Below are 15,111 nucleotides of genomic sequence, written 5' to 3'. Positions count from 1 at the left end.
TAGGTTAGGTTAAAGTCATGGAAAGTGATGAAACAAAAACTTTATTAACTGGGGTAGGTTAGGTTAGGTTAAAAAAAAAATTCATCGTTTGTAGTGACTTTATATCACTTTTTAAAGGTGTGTTGAATTGTCACTGGGTTGAGTTATCATGGAACCATTTCTCTGATTCCAATTATTGCACCAAGAAAGTGTAATTTTAATAATTTCATTGATAATTATTGGTTTGAAGAACGATCTCAAACCGCGAGGTCACGCCGCCGAATTCACGAATAATAACGAACATATCGGCAAATCGAAATAGTCAATTTCAAATCTATATAAAAAATGTATTCGTCAACATAAAAATAGAATAAAAATATTTTCACTGTCATTATTTTTTTCGAGAATTAAAAAAAAAAAAAACGTGAAAATACCCTATATATTGACAGGCTGGGGTAATGAGGTGGGGAAGGAGTTGAGTAAGAGTTACCTGGCTATTCAGATATGGTCATCGAGTACGGGTAAACCCATTTCAAGCAGCGTTTCAATTTGACGGGGCGGTCTTTCACCAGGGTGGTACTGGAAGTATCAACCTGCCTGGGAAAGAAACTCGACCAGAGGCGGATTTGCCCTTAGGCCTATGTAGGCCCGGGCCTAGGGCCGCCAGATATTAGGGGCGGCCAATCGTGACAAAAAAGTCACAGATGATAACAAGAAATTACTTCCTAAGTACCTAAATATTCTACGTACGAAATAGCGATATGCAAGAGCGTGTTCACACACAGCACACAGCGCGCCCCCACGCCCCGCAGCCGCCCTCGCCACACCTTACCTTAAGTTGATTTTTATTTAAAAAAGGTGCTGATTTCTTTTATTTGTTTGGAGACTTAATAATAACTTTTTATCCAGCCCGTATCTGGCAACCCTAATTGTAACTGTGAAACACTTATATATTATTGTATGAGAATAAACCTGAAACTAGTTAGATAAATTAAACCTAAAACTGTTTTAAATGTTTTATTCAAATCCTTGAAACCTTAGAAAGTATTACATACTAGCAGCTATTATAGTTAACTAAATTTCTGAATCGATTTCGATAAAAGTTGTCAATAAAGTAAATTAATTATGTAGTCTATAGTCTATATCAGGGGTCTCCAAACAACGGCCCGCCAATGTCATCAATCCGGCCTGCGACAATCGACAATTAATTGAACTAGCGAATTTAGCAAGCGTATTTTTTTACATTAATTCCACACAGGAGGCTTTGAGGAAAATATTTTCCCTCACGACCTATGTCATCTTAGGTGATGCTGTGTGGAGGGTCTTTTTAAGGAAGGGAAGGATAGGAAGTTCTGAAAAGGAAAATGTATGAGGGGCGGGTAGGAATCTGGGGATTAGTGTGTCCAGGAACGTATGAATACATCCCTCCAACTGCGGTGCAAGGCGATGGGTCAAGATAGTCCGGCTGGAAAGGTCAAAAGGCCTCCCTCACCCAGTCTCTCTCGATCCGGCCCGCCACGCAGCAGGTGGGCCGACGTATCCGACGCCAAGACCTGGACAAATCTCACCCCATGAACCATGAATGATAATGGCAGGAAAATTAAAACGGTTTTGACCCTAGGAACTTACTGAAAAGTTTGGATACTCCTGGTCAATATGATGGGTACTGAGAAAGGGGCGGCTACATGGTCTGGGGCCTAGGGCGGCCAAGACTGCAAATTCGCCTCTGAACTCGACGCTTATTTCTACTCGGCTACTAATCGGACATTATGTTTTACGACTTTGTAAGGTTATCTGGTGACCTGTGATTGTGTTGATCCTATGGTTGACCTGCAATATATACCTGAATATCGTGTTGTTTTCCTCAGTCATTCTCAAGAAGCATAATCATGAAGTTGTTATTTGCAACGTCGTGTTTTCTCACACTTTTTGTGCTTGGTAAGTTTTATATTTGTTTTTTTTTTGTTTTTTTTTCCACGACAAAACAGAGCATTAAAGACAGGTGACAAAGACAAAAATAAAATCACACTTAACTTAAAGTAAACTAATATAACCTAACCTTACCTACTATTAGATAAAATTTCTAGTTTTTCACTCTTGTTTTATCTGGTTACCTTATTTTTATGGGAATACCCACTCTTCGGAGCTAGTGGGATTATGGCATCCCCAATTCGGGAATGTTGTGAAGCCTTATCGAGTGAGGAAAGAAAGTAAGGTTAGAGGTTTCCTTCCCAGAACTTCTTCTCCTTCCTTTCCATAAAAAGGCTCTCCACACAGTATCACAGTACCAAAAGTAATATAAAGCCATGAAAAGTAATGAAAAAACTAAGTTGAATATGTTTTCAAATGTGCTTTCGAATGCCACTGTGTTGTTTTTTCACGGAACCCTCTTGCACTAACCCAAACTCTATGCATTTTTTTGTTTGATTTAATTTAGCAATAATATAATGTTTTTCTGATATTTTTTCCGTCTTTAACTATTTTTTTTTAATAAAACATTTTCATAATTTTCAGTTCCTTCGACAACCACTCCACAACCAACATTGGATGAGTAAGACTATTTATTTACATTGCTACTGTTCTCAAATTCGATTTATTCAGCAAATTGATATCTAGTCATTTCATTATTAGTTAAATGTAAGTCACGTGCTCAGAGGCGGATTTGCCCTTAGGCCTATGTAGGCCCGGGCCTAGGGCGGCCAGATATTAGGGGCGGCCAATCGTGACAAAAAAGTCACAGATGATAACAAGAAATTACTTCCTAAGCAGAGGCGGCTCGTGACAGAATTTGCCAGCAGTGCATTTCACAAATAATGGTAACATGTAAAATAGGAAAATAAAGTGATTTAAAGGAAACTACATACCCAGTACAAATAATTCATTTGTAGAAAAAATCCATTCGTCGCTCTTTCATTTGAGAAAATTCTTCAATTACAAGATTATTAAAGTCTGGTATAGACGAGATCAAACTTTTTTAGATGCTCATCATTGATAAAGCATTGAGACAATCTTGGGATATAGTATTCCTCAGAAATGTTTTTACACGTTTCAACGTAGAAAAACACCTTTCGCACTCGATAGTTGTCATCGGAATAGTACAAATTATTTTTAACAGTTTCACTATTTCACTAAAACACTCCACCAAGTTACACTTGTAAAATAATTGTAAAATTGATATTGCTCCGTCAGCATTCGCGAAATCATCTCTAGTTTGTTGGGATTAAATGAACTTTGGTTACTTTTGATAAAATCAATGTTAACCGCAATGTTTTCATTAGTACTCATTTTTAAAAAGCTTTTTGCAGAGCAAAACTCGTAAAAACCGTTAAAACGTCGCGTCAATCGCCAATAATGAATACTGTCAAGTTTGCAGATATGTAGATCGCGCCGGTAACGCTAGAATATTATAACATTGTTAATTAGTTCGAAATCTGTCAATCCTAACTAATGCATTCCAAACGTTTTACGCATGTTTAAGGTTTTTGATATATATCAGGATGTTTCGGCGCATGCGCCGATAATGCACAGACCAGCTTCTATCTCCACTGCTCTAACACATCAACAGCCGTTATGGGTCTCTACCTGTCTCGTTCATTTCACGGTTCCGACCTCTAGAGACAGTGCCTATAGAAGGTACATGGCATGTCTCGGGCAAAGCCGAAAATGCCCTGTTTTTCGCATGCGCGGGAGTCTAGTACAAACTTTGATTGGTAAGAAGATTATAATGATCTGGCGTGAATTCTTGGTGAGTGGATATACGAATTTACATTTCTAACTTATATCGATGTTTGGCAGTGCAGTGCACAAATGCACTCAGGCAGGGACCGCCTCTGTTCCTAAGTACCTAAATATTCTACGTACAAAATAGCAAAAATTAAAACGGTTTTGACCCTAGGAACATACTGAAAAGTTTGGATACTCCTGGTCAATATGATGGGTACTGAGAAAGGGGCGGCTACATGGTCTGGGGCCTAGGGCGGCCAAGACTGCAAATCCGCCTCTGCACGTGCTGGTCACTTTGTTTGCAATCTCTTGAATCTACAATTCAAATAGTTTCGACAACTTCAAGAGTTTCGACAGCTTTGCACAATAATTGAAGACCTTGGGAGGAAAACCTCGACGGTCCACATTTATCAAAATGTTCCATGCAACAGTTCTTGTTAAAAAATTTAGAAAAGAATCATATTCTTCTAACTCTTTGTAAAAAATATGGTACTTTTGTAAAAACAATTAGGGTTTGTTTGTGAAAAATGCAAATACTGTCCGTTGATCAACGCTCACTGATTGAAGTTCTAGAAATATTGTTGTTTTAATTGAGAAAAACCAGAAAAGGTACAAATAATTTGTAAAAAAACAATTAGTATTCATTATTATTTATTAGTTTTTGTGCAAAATCACCTCAAGTGCACCTACAAACTTAATTTATAAAATATTATAAATTAAGTTTAGCAAATATGCTAAACCTTTTAAATGCATAAAAGGTAAATCAATGATTTATTATTTAGAAAATATATATTTTAACATCAGTAGAACATTGCTCTCCTGAATTTTATTTCCAAGGTCTTAAATTGTTTTAAAATTCCGGCAAACAGTTCTATCAAGAACAAAGGGCTATCGATGACAACTAAATTGACAAAATGTAAAATTTAGGTATATTTTTAACGTGTTTTTTTCATTCTTTTGCAGATCTAAATGCGTCTTGCCAGGCAATCCATCTAACGGCAAGTTCTCGGTGGCAGGCCCTAACAAGAACTTGCCGCCTGGGACTATCGTTGAAGAGTTCACCCTCATCACTTACTCTTGCAACACGAATTATGATCCTTCCACTGAAAAGGTATTCGCCACTTGTAATGCCGGCAAATGGGACAGTCCACCGCCAACTTGCAGGAGTAAGGATTTTCTTAGTGACCGCTATTTTCGGAACCTTTCGCAAAATTTTGTAAATGAAAACTACCAACCAATCAATCCGAAAAAAATGTTTCTATGCATAAGCAGTCTGGGTAGTTCATTGATCCCCATACAATTTTTCAGAAAGATGTCATATGGTTAAATCCCTCACCGTGGACTTCAGATGCTATAAATCAGGAATCGAAATGGACTGTCCCAAGCTTCTGCCTTATGGGTCCGTGATTACTTCAACTTGCAAGTCCGGGTACCACAATCCCAGCGATGACCTTGAGGACCTGACGTGCATGCAAGGCGGGATTTGGGATAACCCTATTCCAGATTGTAGACCAGGTCGAGTATTTTGTACTAATTTTTCTTGCTCGTTGAAAAGCCGAATAAACTCTTTTACCCCGAGGCTTAAATGGAATATTAGAGAGAAATTTCAAGGTCTAAGTCATAAACTGTGCTATGGAATGGTTCCTTTTAGGAAAAAATTAGAAAGGGCTCTTTGTATGAAGGACAGAACACTTAACGCTGTTCTCCTCAAAATATTTTACAAAACATACGACACTCATTATGTAAATTATATATTATTCATGAAATTCTAGTGCGAAAAAATATGCTTTCTTTTTGGAAGTTAACAAAACAGGTTTTTTGCAGATTGCGGTTTAGAAAATGCCATCGGTGGAGTACAAATTATACATGGGTTCACAGTTAAAAGAAACACGTTCCCTTGGCACGTGGGGATCTTCCAGTGGGACGAAAATAAAAATACCACCGAACAGATTTGCGGAGGTTCCATTATACATGCTAATCTTGTAATCAGTTGTAAGTGTTACTCAATAATATATTTCATATCAATTTTGATCTTAAGATTCCTTCCTTTCTTTTACTGTACTCTAGAAGTAAGTAATAACAACCGTTAATGCCCGATGGTTTTACGCTCATACGTCTCAACATGTGTACCATCTCATGTTTTTTGTTCGATATCGAGCCAACCCTCGATGCAAAAAAGATTCAGGGACGGTAATTCTTCACCGATGTTCGACAAAAATTTACAATTTTATTGAGCGTCTTGGCTAGAGCTACTCGTATATCTATGGCGTCTTATATAGAGCTGCTTCAGCATGGGGACACAACGATGAGCATAGGTCCATGTTAATATGTTCTATCGAGCCAAACCGTCGAACATGAAAATACGTGTGCACATAGCTTAAGATTTACCTCATTCAACAAGAGTAGTCTCTTCTTGCTGGTTACGATAACGATTTATAATGAATTCTCAGTTTTGCTAAAAAATAATACATATTTATCTTTTCAGCCGCGCAGTGCTTCTTTGATCTGGTTAAACAAGAAAATATAGATGCAAAGTATTACAAGGTTGCTGCCGGGAAGTTCCTCAGGTCCTGGGACAACAATTCGGCTGAAAACGTGAAACTCGTCCAGCAATCAGATGTTGGTAAAATTTCATTTGAAGTTATAATAACTTTTATCTTTTCAGTTAGTATGGGATATGGCATAGGATTAAAATATAGATTCCTCATTGAAATATATAAGTACAATGAGAACAGAGAGTAATTCTGTAAACTTTATTGTTTAGATATTCTGTCTCGCAACTGGGTCTAGTAAAGCAGTAAAAGTACTGCTTTACGAAAACTAACAGAAAATATACTAAATTGACTAATTTTAAAATAAGTAAAAAGAACTACTCGAGGGGAAGCGACAGTTCCTTTGTAACTGTTATATTAATGCGATGATGAATGATTATCGTAATAATAATCCGGATATTAGAAAGATTTAGTTTGTTAATAAACGCGTACAATGGTTATGGATTCGTGTGGTCTAACTGAGAGCTGGGTTTTGAGACAGGGAGATGAAGCTAATACACTTGATACATTATACAGCGCAATACAGTTTATCTATCTCGCTCTATACTGACGGAGTCAAATTAAATACTTTCTAATTCCACATCCCCTTACTTACTTACTTAATTACTTACTTACTTAAATTATAGGTGCTAACCTGAGTTACATTACATTATTGTACTGAATTATTTTACACAATTCCAACAATAATATATTTTAGCTTAAATAATTTAAAAATGGGTACGTTTATAATGGTGACAGGATAAGTCATCAAAATGACAATTCAACGCACCTATATAAAGTGTTAAAAACTAGGTTAAATAGTTTTATATGTAACCGTTGATGTATTGTAGGAGATTTTTCAATGTGGATGAGTGTTTCAGGCTAATAATTATTGCTTATAAAATGATTATATGCTTGTTTCAGATGTAGATCAATCTTCGCGAAAACTTTTCCGCCACTTAATTTAGCTCTTCAATCTTCGGCAACGGATATTTATCTACCAATAATTAAGGGTTAATTGTTAACCGGATCAATAAATAGCACTAGCAAATTCACTGCACGAATACGGTTCAATTATTCCTTCCGAAACTAACCTATTTTCATTCCATTTGCTTACATTTCTATGCTTTTATATTTATCAAAAAAGTGTTGTATTATTTTCTGATGTCTTATGACAGGAATAGAAGCTTTTTACCACATTTTTTCCAACTAATATTTCACAAACTTCAATCATCAGAAACACTTTTTTGGTTTTCACGGATAAGAAATCGTTTTTCACCCACAATCACAATGGTACTTTATAACTTCACAATAAGTCTGTTAGATGCTATATATCTGTTGTATGCTGTTTTCGTTCACTAAACACAGGACACAACAAAATCTTGTCTTGTGTTGGTATTTTTTTAGTAAATAAATGTTGCATCAAGAATTGGATGCGCGGAAGTGATTTTGAGTTTCATGCGCTTTGACAATTTGCGACTTTTTGTTTTAACGGAAGTCAGAAGAAAGAGTTGCAAGAGCGAGAAAGAATAGTCGAACACGTGGCACCATAAATAATAATTATATATTAATTAATTAACGTCATGATGGGCTTTTACATAATACATCTTTTACATGAAGAGCTCTATTTACACCTAAAAAAAAAAAATTTTTTGTGAATTTAAGGTTAACCGCGCTACCTGAAAATGTCTTCCCAGGTCAATAAATTGTTGAGGTTTTTAAAGAGTAAACATATTGGAATTTCGAAATTCTAAAAACTAAAAACAAAACTCCCCTCTAACGCTTGTATTGCAGCTTACCCTCGACGTACATTGCACTTGTCATAATATTACTTTCTAACACCACAATAACCATCTATAATTTGTAGGTGATCGCAATTCACCTTCCCCCGGGGTATGCCCAATATATTGGGTATGAGCAACACCAGCAACAAGACCTGGCCGTGCTGCAGCTGGCGACTCCCTTTCAGTTCGAAAACTCTGTCCGGCCCGTTTGCTACGACATCCTCAATGAGAGGTTTGACACCCTTCAAACATTACCTGGAAACACCGGCAAGGTAAGAACATGTTATTTTTATTTTTTTATTACAAGATAATACCTAGATTACAAAATAATAATAAATTTATAGTGTATTATTCCCAGTGAGTTTACAAAACTCACTTCGGGACAGACAACATTAGATTAAAGACAAGACAACATAAATACATTAAAATAAATAAACGCAGAAGTTATTTGGGAGTTCCAAAGAAAGAATGTGTCAGTTATTAATAAAACTGCTGAGGAAATAGCTTTTAAGAGCTTCTTCCAATGTTTTTGTTCGTTGCCGGAAGTTTTAGGTAACTAGGTAATGCGTTGTATTGCTTCTTGGCAATGTATTGTAAGGAGTCAATTCCAAATTTAGTCGTGTAAGTAGATGACGATAAGTGTTTTTGATTTTGTGATCGTGTTTTGACTGTTTGATAAACAGTGTTCCGCAAACTTTTTATGTTCACGGTACACCTAACTAATCAAGAAATTTTAACGGTACACCAAAGAAAAAAAAACAAGGTAAATTTTGGATAGGATTGGCTAGGCTTATTACGAATAACGGCGAACTTTGAGGTTAAACTACGAAAGCTGCATGACTTCATAATTAAAAAAACATCTCAGGTTTTGAATGGTTTGTTTGGCAAAGCAGGGTTTGTCTAGCCGGGTTTGTGTAATTATGATTGATATTTATCACATAACAGTGACAGAATGACCGCGAACTGTCACCAAATCGGTTCGAGAAGTGAATTTTAATTTTACGCAATTGATAATTAAAATGCATCTTTTTCCGCCGCCACCAAGCCAAAAAGTTTCCTTTTATAGTAATTACGGCATATCTAAAGTTTTTTTCTAAAAATTATTCGTAATAAGCCTAATTCGTGGCCACTCCGAACCAAAATTTACCAAAAAGAATATTTTATTAATATTTATTATTAAAATCAATATAAAATGAAAAGATGTTTAATGCGAAATGTGAGCCTGTTTAACTGAACACAGACGATCAAAATTTGGAACAATCGTTGATAACGCTGCTCGCATCTCTTCGTCGATCGTCCTCAGGCGTTCTCTTTTTTTTGACTTTATCGTGAGAGTTGAAAACCCCAATTCGCATAAATAAGTCGTGGCAAATGGTAATAGAATTGCAATAGCTCGCTTTGACAGCAGTGGATACTCATTATTTACGTGGAGCCAAAAATGTGCTAACTCTGTTTCAGAAAATTTTAATTTTAGTGTCCGATCAGTTTTAAGCTCCATGAATTCGTAATGTTATGTTGTCACGCGCATGCACCCCGATAGCTCGTGCGCAATCACGCGATAATTTAGCAATAGCACCCCACTTATGTAGTGTAGCACACGTGATAATGTAGCGTAGCGGCGTAGCACACGGCCACTTTGCAGCGATCGAGTCCCACCCACGCCACCTCCCGCCGCCGCGCCGCACAGAAAAGTAAAGACCGATTTACAGAGCACTTTGTGAGAAGTGACGCGGGACTCGCGGCACACTTACAAATGGCCACGGCACACCAGTGTGCCGCGGAGCACACTTTGCGGAACACTGTGATAAAACGTGATCTATAATAGTGCTGCTCGTATCAGTGACTCTTGTGGGATATGATTTGTTTTGTATTGAGAAATTTTATGTTAATAAGATATTGATAAAATTTTAAGAATAAGGTGTGTTTATGGAAGTGTTAATGTTGAAATCTCCGAGTATTTATGTATCTTGTCTGCTTTTTTACAGTATTTTTTCAAAATGTGTTAGGAAATTGTGCATGTTTGGGTTAGGTTTTCGATAAATGGCATAAATGTTGACTGGTTTCCTATCACTTCTGCAAACACTTATACCTAAAAATGAATTTTCTTTGGATAAATTTTCAATGGTAGAGCACTTCATATAATCCAAAACATATATGGTGACACCTCCTCCGTCTTTATTTGGGCGAGAAGAAAAAGCACTGTGAAAACCATTTACGCAAAATAACCTTTCTTCTGCAACATTAAGCCACGTTTCAGTGATGACAAGAACATGAACAATATCGCATAATCTTCTGACCTTTTTCCTTAATTTCGTCAAACTTGTTTCGTACACTTCTAGCGTTCATATTCATTATTCGCAGACAGTTCTTCATGGAAGTATAGTCATCGATGGTCAGGCACTTGTGTTCTTGTATATTACACTCCATAGTCTATTATAGCTAGGTTCTTCTTGAGGGCAGCTATGTAGGCTGGGCAGTTGTCCCTATCTCCGATAGAATGGTCAGCAGGCTTACCAAATCTGGTGCATGTCGCGCAAACTGATTTGATGGTTGTATTTGGCCAAGGCTCACGGGTGTGTTTTTCTTGAGCACAGTGTCCACATGTAGGTAGTATCTCTGCAATATTTGTATGAGTGTCCAATCATATGACATTTATTGTAAATAGGAAGGCCAATAAATTCTCTGACGCGGCAAACAGTCCAGTTCACAAATACTTTCTCCTGTTCAATAATTAATTTATGCACGATGGCGGGCATTTCATAAATACGATGACAAGTGTTTCCTGAGCGAGCCCCAGCCAAGTGACTTAATTTACAGCACGCAATAGTTCCCTCCATGTCTTGAATGTTGGGAACACCAGTTAAGGCGATTCTTAAAAATTCTTCGTCATTCAGGTCCCGCGGTACACCAAAAAATATTAGTCTCTGAGATCGCTTGGTCGGTAGTCGGGCCTTAATTGTGCTCGATTTGTCGAAGCAGGGTGCATTTAATAGTTATTGCTGCTCGCCCGCGGTTGCCGTGTTTATTGATACCTTTATTTCTTATCTTTTTTTCCCGTGACCCGAACGCCTAGCTCAGATGGCCGAATTATGTCTTGGATAATTTTTTTAGTACTTAAAAACTTCCGATACGTTTCTGGCGATCCTCAGCTGCTGGTCTTTTGAGACCTTTTACTGCTTCTCTGCTAAGACATCTTGTAGAGCTGTCAGATGTGTTTGAGCTACATTAAGCACATCTACCCCTGAGGCGCAAGGATATTCTGCTTCGGTGTCGTCCTAGCATTTGCATGACGCAACCGAGGAGTTTTCGTTTTCATCCTCAATCGAGAGGATATTTCTTTCCAATAATCCTAGGCATCATCGTGTTAAGGTGTCTTTTTTTCGGACGATTCACGAACACTGGATTTTTTATATACCTAATTGGATATGTAAAATTCGTAATTTCTTGTGGATACTTTTTATTCCCTCGTTTTATAATGAATATTTGCTTGGTGTATCTCAGGAATAAAATTAGACTAGATCTTACACATCTCTACGTTAGTAACGTTAGTCTTCATAATTTCATATTTCAATATGTTTATGCTTTCTTCCGAAATTCAAATCCCGCAGTGAAACCGTCGAAATTTTTATTAAACTTCTTCAGGAGTGCCCCATGGCACCATTTTGGGACCATTATTAAATTAAATAAATCTTATGCACAAAAATGATGAAACGGAAAATTGTGACTAACTCCAGAACTTTGCTTTGAGTAGAGAATATTTTATAAATAATCATATCAAGTGCACTGATAGTTTGGACAAAATTCTGGAAGTTCTCAATTTTCTTAATAATGATGAATGCATTCATAATAACCGTGTTTTTCGTGGGAGTTTTTTTTTAGGGAGGGGAAAATTCAATAACAATGCCTCTATCTCGGTAAGAGGATATTCACAAAAATAAGATTTATTTGTTGGTGCAGCAAAAATGAAAGTTGTCTAAAAAAATCGCTAGTAAATTCAGAATCTTGGGCTTTATTTTAGTTTTCAAAGTAGTTTTAAACTGTGATAAAAGCACCCGTTGTATACATATTATCAACAATTGAGTTTTTGTAACACACAAATTATATTCCTGGCAGGTAACTGGCTGGGGAAGGACAGAGAACGGAGAACCATCAGAGGAACTGAAGACCCTGGATATGCCAGTCGTTGGTTACGGGGAGTGCCGCATAGAGTTTTCCAAGTACAAGTTCAGCAGGTACCTCACGATGGATAAACTGTGCGCTGGACATCTCAATGGTAAATACTATGTAGGGTGTAAAGAGGTGTCGTCGGGACTTGCGACTTGGCATAGACATACACCTCATATTACGACAAATTAATATTTGATTCATGTCTTCTTCGTTTCTCCTCAACGTTTCCTACCATTCGTTTATTATAGAATCATGAAATCCACTTTGTTACTATTTTTAGCGACTATAATTCGGCTCCGTACCTCATTCCAGAACAGAAATAACGTGATGGGTCTTCCTCTGGCGTTACCGACATTTTCCACCATTGGCCAATGTACACCATACTGTAACTGTTAAAAAAAACTCATTATATAGTCTATACTTCGGCCACATATCTCATTCCAGTGCTGAGAGAATGCGTCTTTCACGGACTTCTCCAACTTCTTCTACCATTCAAACTACTCTCTAAACATTCCTGGCACTAATAAGAACAATCTTTGAAATTTTCGGCGAAATCAGTCCAGCTGTTTTTTGTGTCTACAGGGGACAAACAAAGAAGCATACATATATTTGTACATATAGAGATTGTACTGGACACCTAAGCCAGTGACATTGACTGTAAATGCCGGTTTCCTCTGGGGGTACCTTGGGTAAGGATTTGAAAAGAAACACAACTTGCGAAAGTCGTCGGACAACTGACTGGTTGAGCCAGTTGTTGGCGTATTTATTGGGTTCGAATTCAACAATTTCTACACGTGTTAATGTGGAGTAATTATTCTTAAATCTAAACATATACTGAGGTCCCACGGTTTGTCGAGCGAGTAATTCATCCTTGAACTGGCGATATGACACGTGTACGGTGCTTTAAATTCTTAGCAAGATGACTCATCGTGCGAGATAAGCCTCAAAGGATTCTTCATCGTAAAATGTGGGATATCAGAATATTCATTTTCATAATTATTCAATAATTATTTAGGTAGGTATATCCATCTGCTGTCTGGTACAGAGATTAAATTATTTCTTGCGTTTTTCAGGCAGCGCCATGTGCCAGGGCGATAGAGGTGGAGGATTGGTATTTCCTACAATGGACAGGGAGGGCTCCCCCCGTTGGTATCTTCGTGGGGTGGTGAGCAGCGGGCCTCTCAATGATGAAAAAACTTCCTGCCGATCCAACACTTACACGGCTTTCACCAACATCTTCAAGATGAGGCAATGGCTGAAGAAGACTATTAGAAGTGTGATACGCCAAACCATTACTGACGATATTAACAAATAGAAATAAATGTCTATTTAAATGTATTTAAGTCACGTGAACCTTGAAAGCTCGCAGTTAATAATCAAATACTAATCGATATTTCTTAGATTGTCTAATAATTTAAAGCCATCAACGATGGTGAAAACCTTCTTGTTGATAAAACGTGATATTTCATATTTGGTTTAATTTTTCCCGATTTTGTAGTTGTTTCAAATTGATCAAATAATACTAATACATAATTTTAGACTGTTTAAACAGGGTATCATAACAACCCCATGTTTCTTCAAATGTTTTTTTTTAACGAATAAATTTTCCACAACGATTTAAATTGTATTTTTTATTACAATGGTCAGATTACCACAGCTATAGTTTGTGAAAATATCCCATTGAACCATAAAAAATACATGTATTTGACAGTCGATTCCTGAAGGATGCATATACGGAACACCTTTAAATGTTTGCATTACCCATGACATTTCAAAATAAATTAAAAAAAAAACTATTTTATAATTCTTGTTTTGTTTTAATAAACTGTTTTAGACATTTATTTTTATACTTTATTTACTACATTAATTTACAGTCGTGGGTGATTCTTTTTCTAAATGTAAGTAGTTGTCTATCTCCGTGGATGTATTTAGAGTCAATTTCAAATAATCATATTAATTCTGGAAGACAAGCAAAAACAAACAAAAAATGGTTTAACTGAAGATTGAACTTTCCTGCCCAGGGACACCTAAGCCAATTAATTAGATTATAATTATTATTTATTAAATATATCATCCAATGCATGTTCATTGTCATGGACAACGAGTCTATCTTACGAGTTTCAGCTCGATCGGATGCCAGGAAGTGGGTTAGTTTACGCTGCCAAAATTTCACTTAATTCATTGATACATTTACTCGAGAAAACAAAATAGATGTGTTTCAAAAAACTAGCTGAAGTCTAACGTTTTCGAACGCTGATGTAAGCAGTGACTTTCCTCTTCTTTTGAAGGTTAAGTAAGTAATATAATATAGTCATATATAATCCACCAGCCACATACACTCTTCTTATATACGAGTATATTATAGAAAGATTAAATGGTTAAAACACAACAACGGAAAGGATGGCAATGTACCAGGCCCGTGGATCCAAGCTGTGGAAGGATGTTCGGAAGGGATGGCAATATTGGCAATGAACCAGGACCGTTGATCCAAGCTGTAAAAGGATGTTCGGAAGGCAATGTACCAGGCCCGTTGATCCAAGCTGTGAAAGGATGTTCGGAAGGGATGGAAATGTACCAGGCCCGTTGATCCAAGTTGTGAAAGGATGTTCATAAGGGATGGCAATGTACCAGGCCCGTTCCCTTAATACGTGCTTTGGATGCGGCGCATCCCTAATGTTCTAGTCAAAAAGCTTTGGACTTATTTTTTTCTAGCCCTAAATACGGCAACGGTCTCCGTGGTCGAGCGGTAAGCTTCTCGACTATCTAAATTTTATTTGATAATATATAGTAGTTTCTGCAGGTGTTCTGAGCCACTGAGCTATGTAGGCTTATTTCCAACCCGCCAAATAATTCAATATTTACTAGTACCTCAATCAACAATTACTGCTTATTATATTTTAGTTTTAAATACTTTTAAAATATATGTA

At 36.9% G+C, this 15,111-nt stretch overlaps 1 protein-coding gene across 2 annotated transcripts; it reads left to right on the top strand.

Moving 5' to 3' along the window:
* The first annotated feature begins 1,852 nt into the window (after positions 1 to 1,852).
* On the top strand, positions 1,853 to 13,806 carry LOC149410678 (chymotrypsinogen B-like). 2 transcript variants are annotated; one of them, XM_089647748.1, is made up of 10 exons: positions 1,853 to 1,917; positions 2,494 to 2,530; positions 4,666 to 4,868; positions 5,011 to 5,217; positions 5,527 to 5,694; positions 6,188 to 6,321; positions 8,101 to 8,289; positions 12,131 to 12,290; positions 13,258 to 13,509; positions 13,668 to 13,806. In XM_089647748.1, the coding sequence occupies exons 1-9, from the start codon at positions 1,869 to 1,871 to the stop codon at positions 13,497 to 13,499; spliced, it is 1,389 nt and encodes a 462-aa protein (XP_089503874.1). In that variant the 5' UTR covers positions 1,853 to 1,868; the 3' UTR covers positions 13,500 to 13,509; positions 13,668 to 13,806. The 2 variants fall into 2 exon arrangements, with proteins under 2 accessions (XP_089503874.1, XP_089503873.1); XM_089647747.1 differs by having other exon boundaries at positions 13,258 to 13,806.
* Positions 13,807 to 15,111: the final 1,305 nt, after the last annotated feature.

The sequence above is a fragment of the Hesperophylax consimilis genome, chromosome 27 (assembly GCF_061612785.1).
Source record: "Hesperophylax consimilis isolate HC1 chromosome 27, BYU_Hcon_1.0, whole genome shotgun sequence".
NCBI lineage: Eukaryota > Metazoa > Arthropoda > Insecta > Trichoptera > Limnephilidae > Hesperophylax > Hesperophylax consimilis.
Note: the sequence above shows the minus strand (reverse complement) of the source record. Positions and strands in the feature narration are given on the sequence as shown.

Excerpts from the sequence above, each read along its gene's own strand:
- LOC149410678 (XM_089647748.1), top strand. The coding sequence starts at position 1,869 with ATGAAGTTGTTATTTGCAACGTCGTGTTTTCTCACACTTTTTGTGCTT. Across the intron at positions 5,218-5,526 it reads TATTCCAGATTGTAGACCAG|ATTGCGGTTTAGAAAATGCC; the intron begins GTCGAGTATTTT and ends GGTTTTTTGCAG. Across the intron at positions 8,290-12,130 it reads TACCTGGAAACACCGGCAAG|GTAACTGGCTGGGGAAGGAC; the intron begins GTAAGAACATGT and ends TATTCCTGGCAG.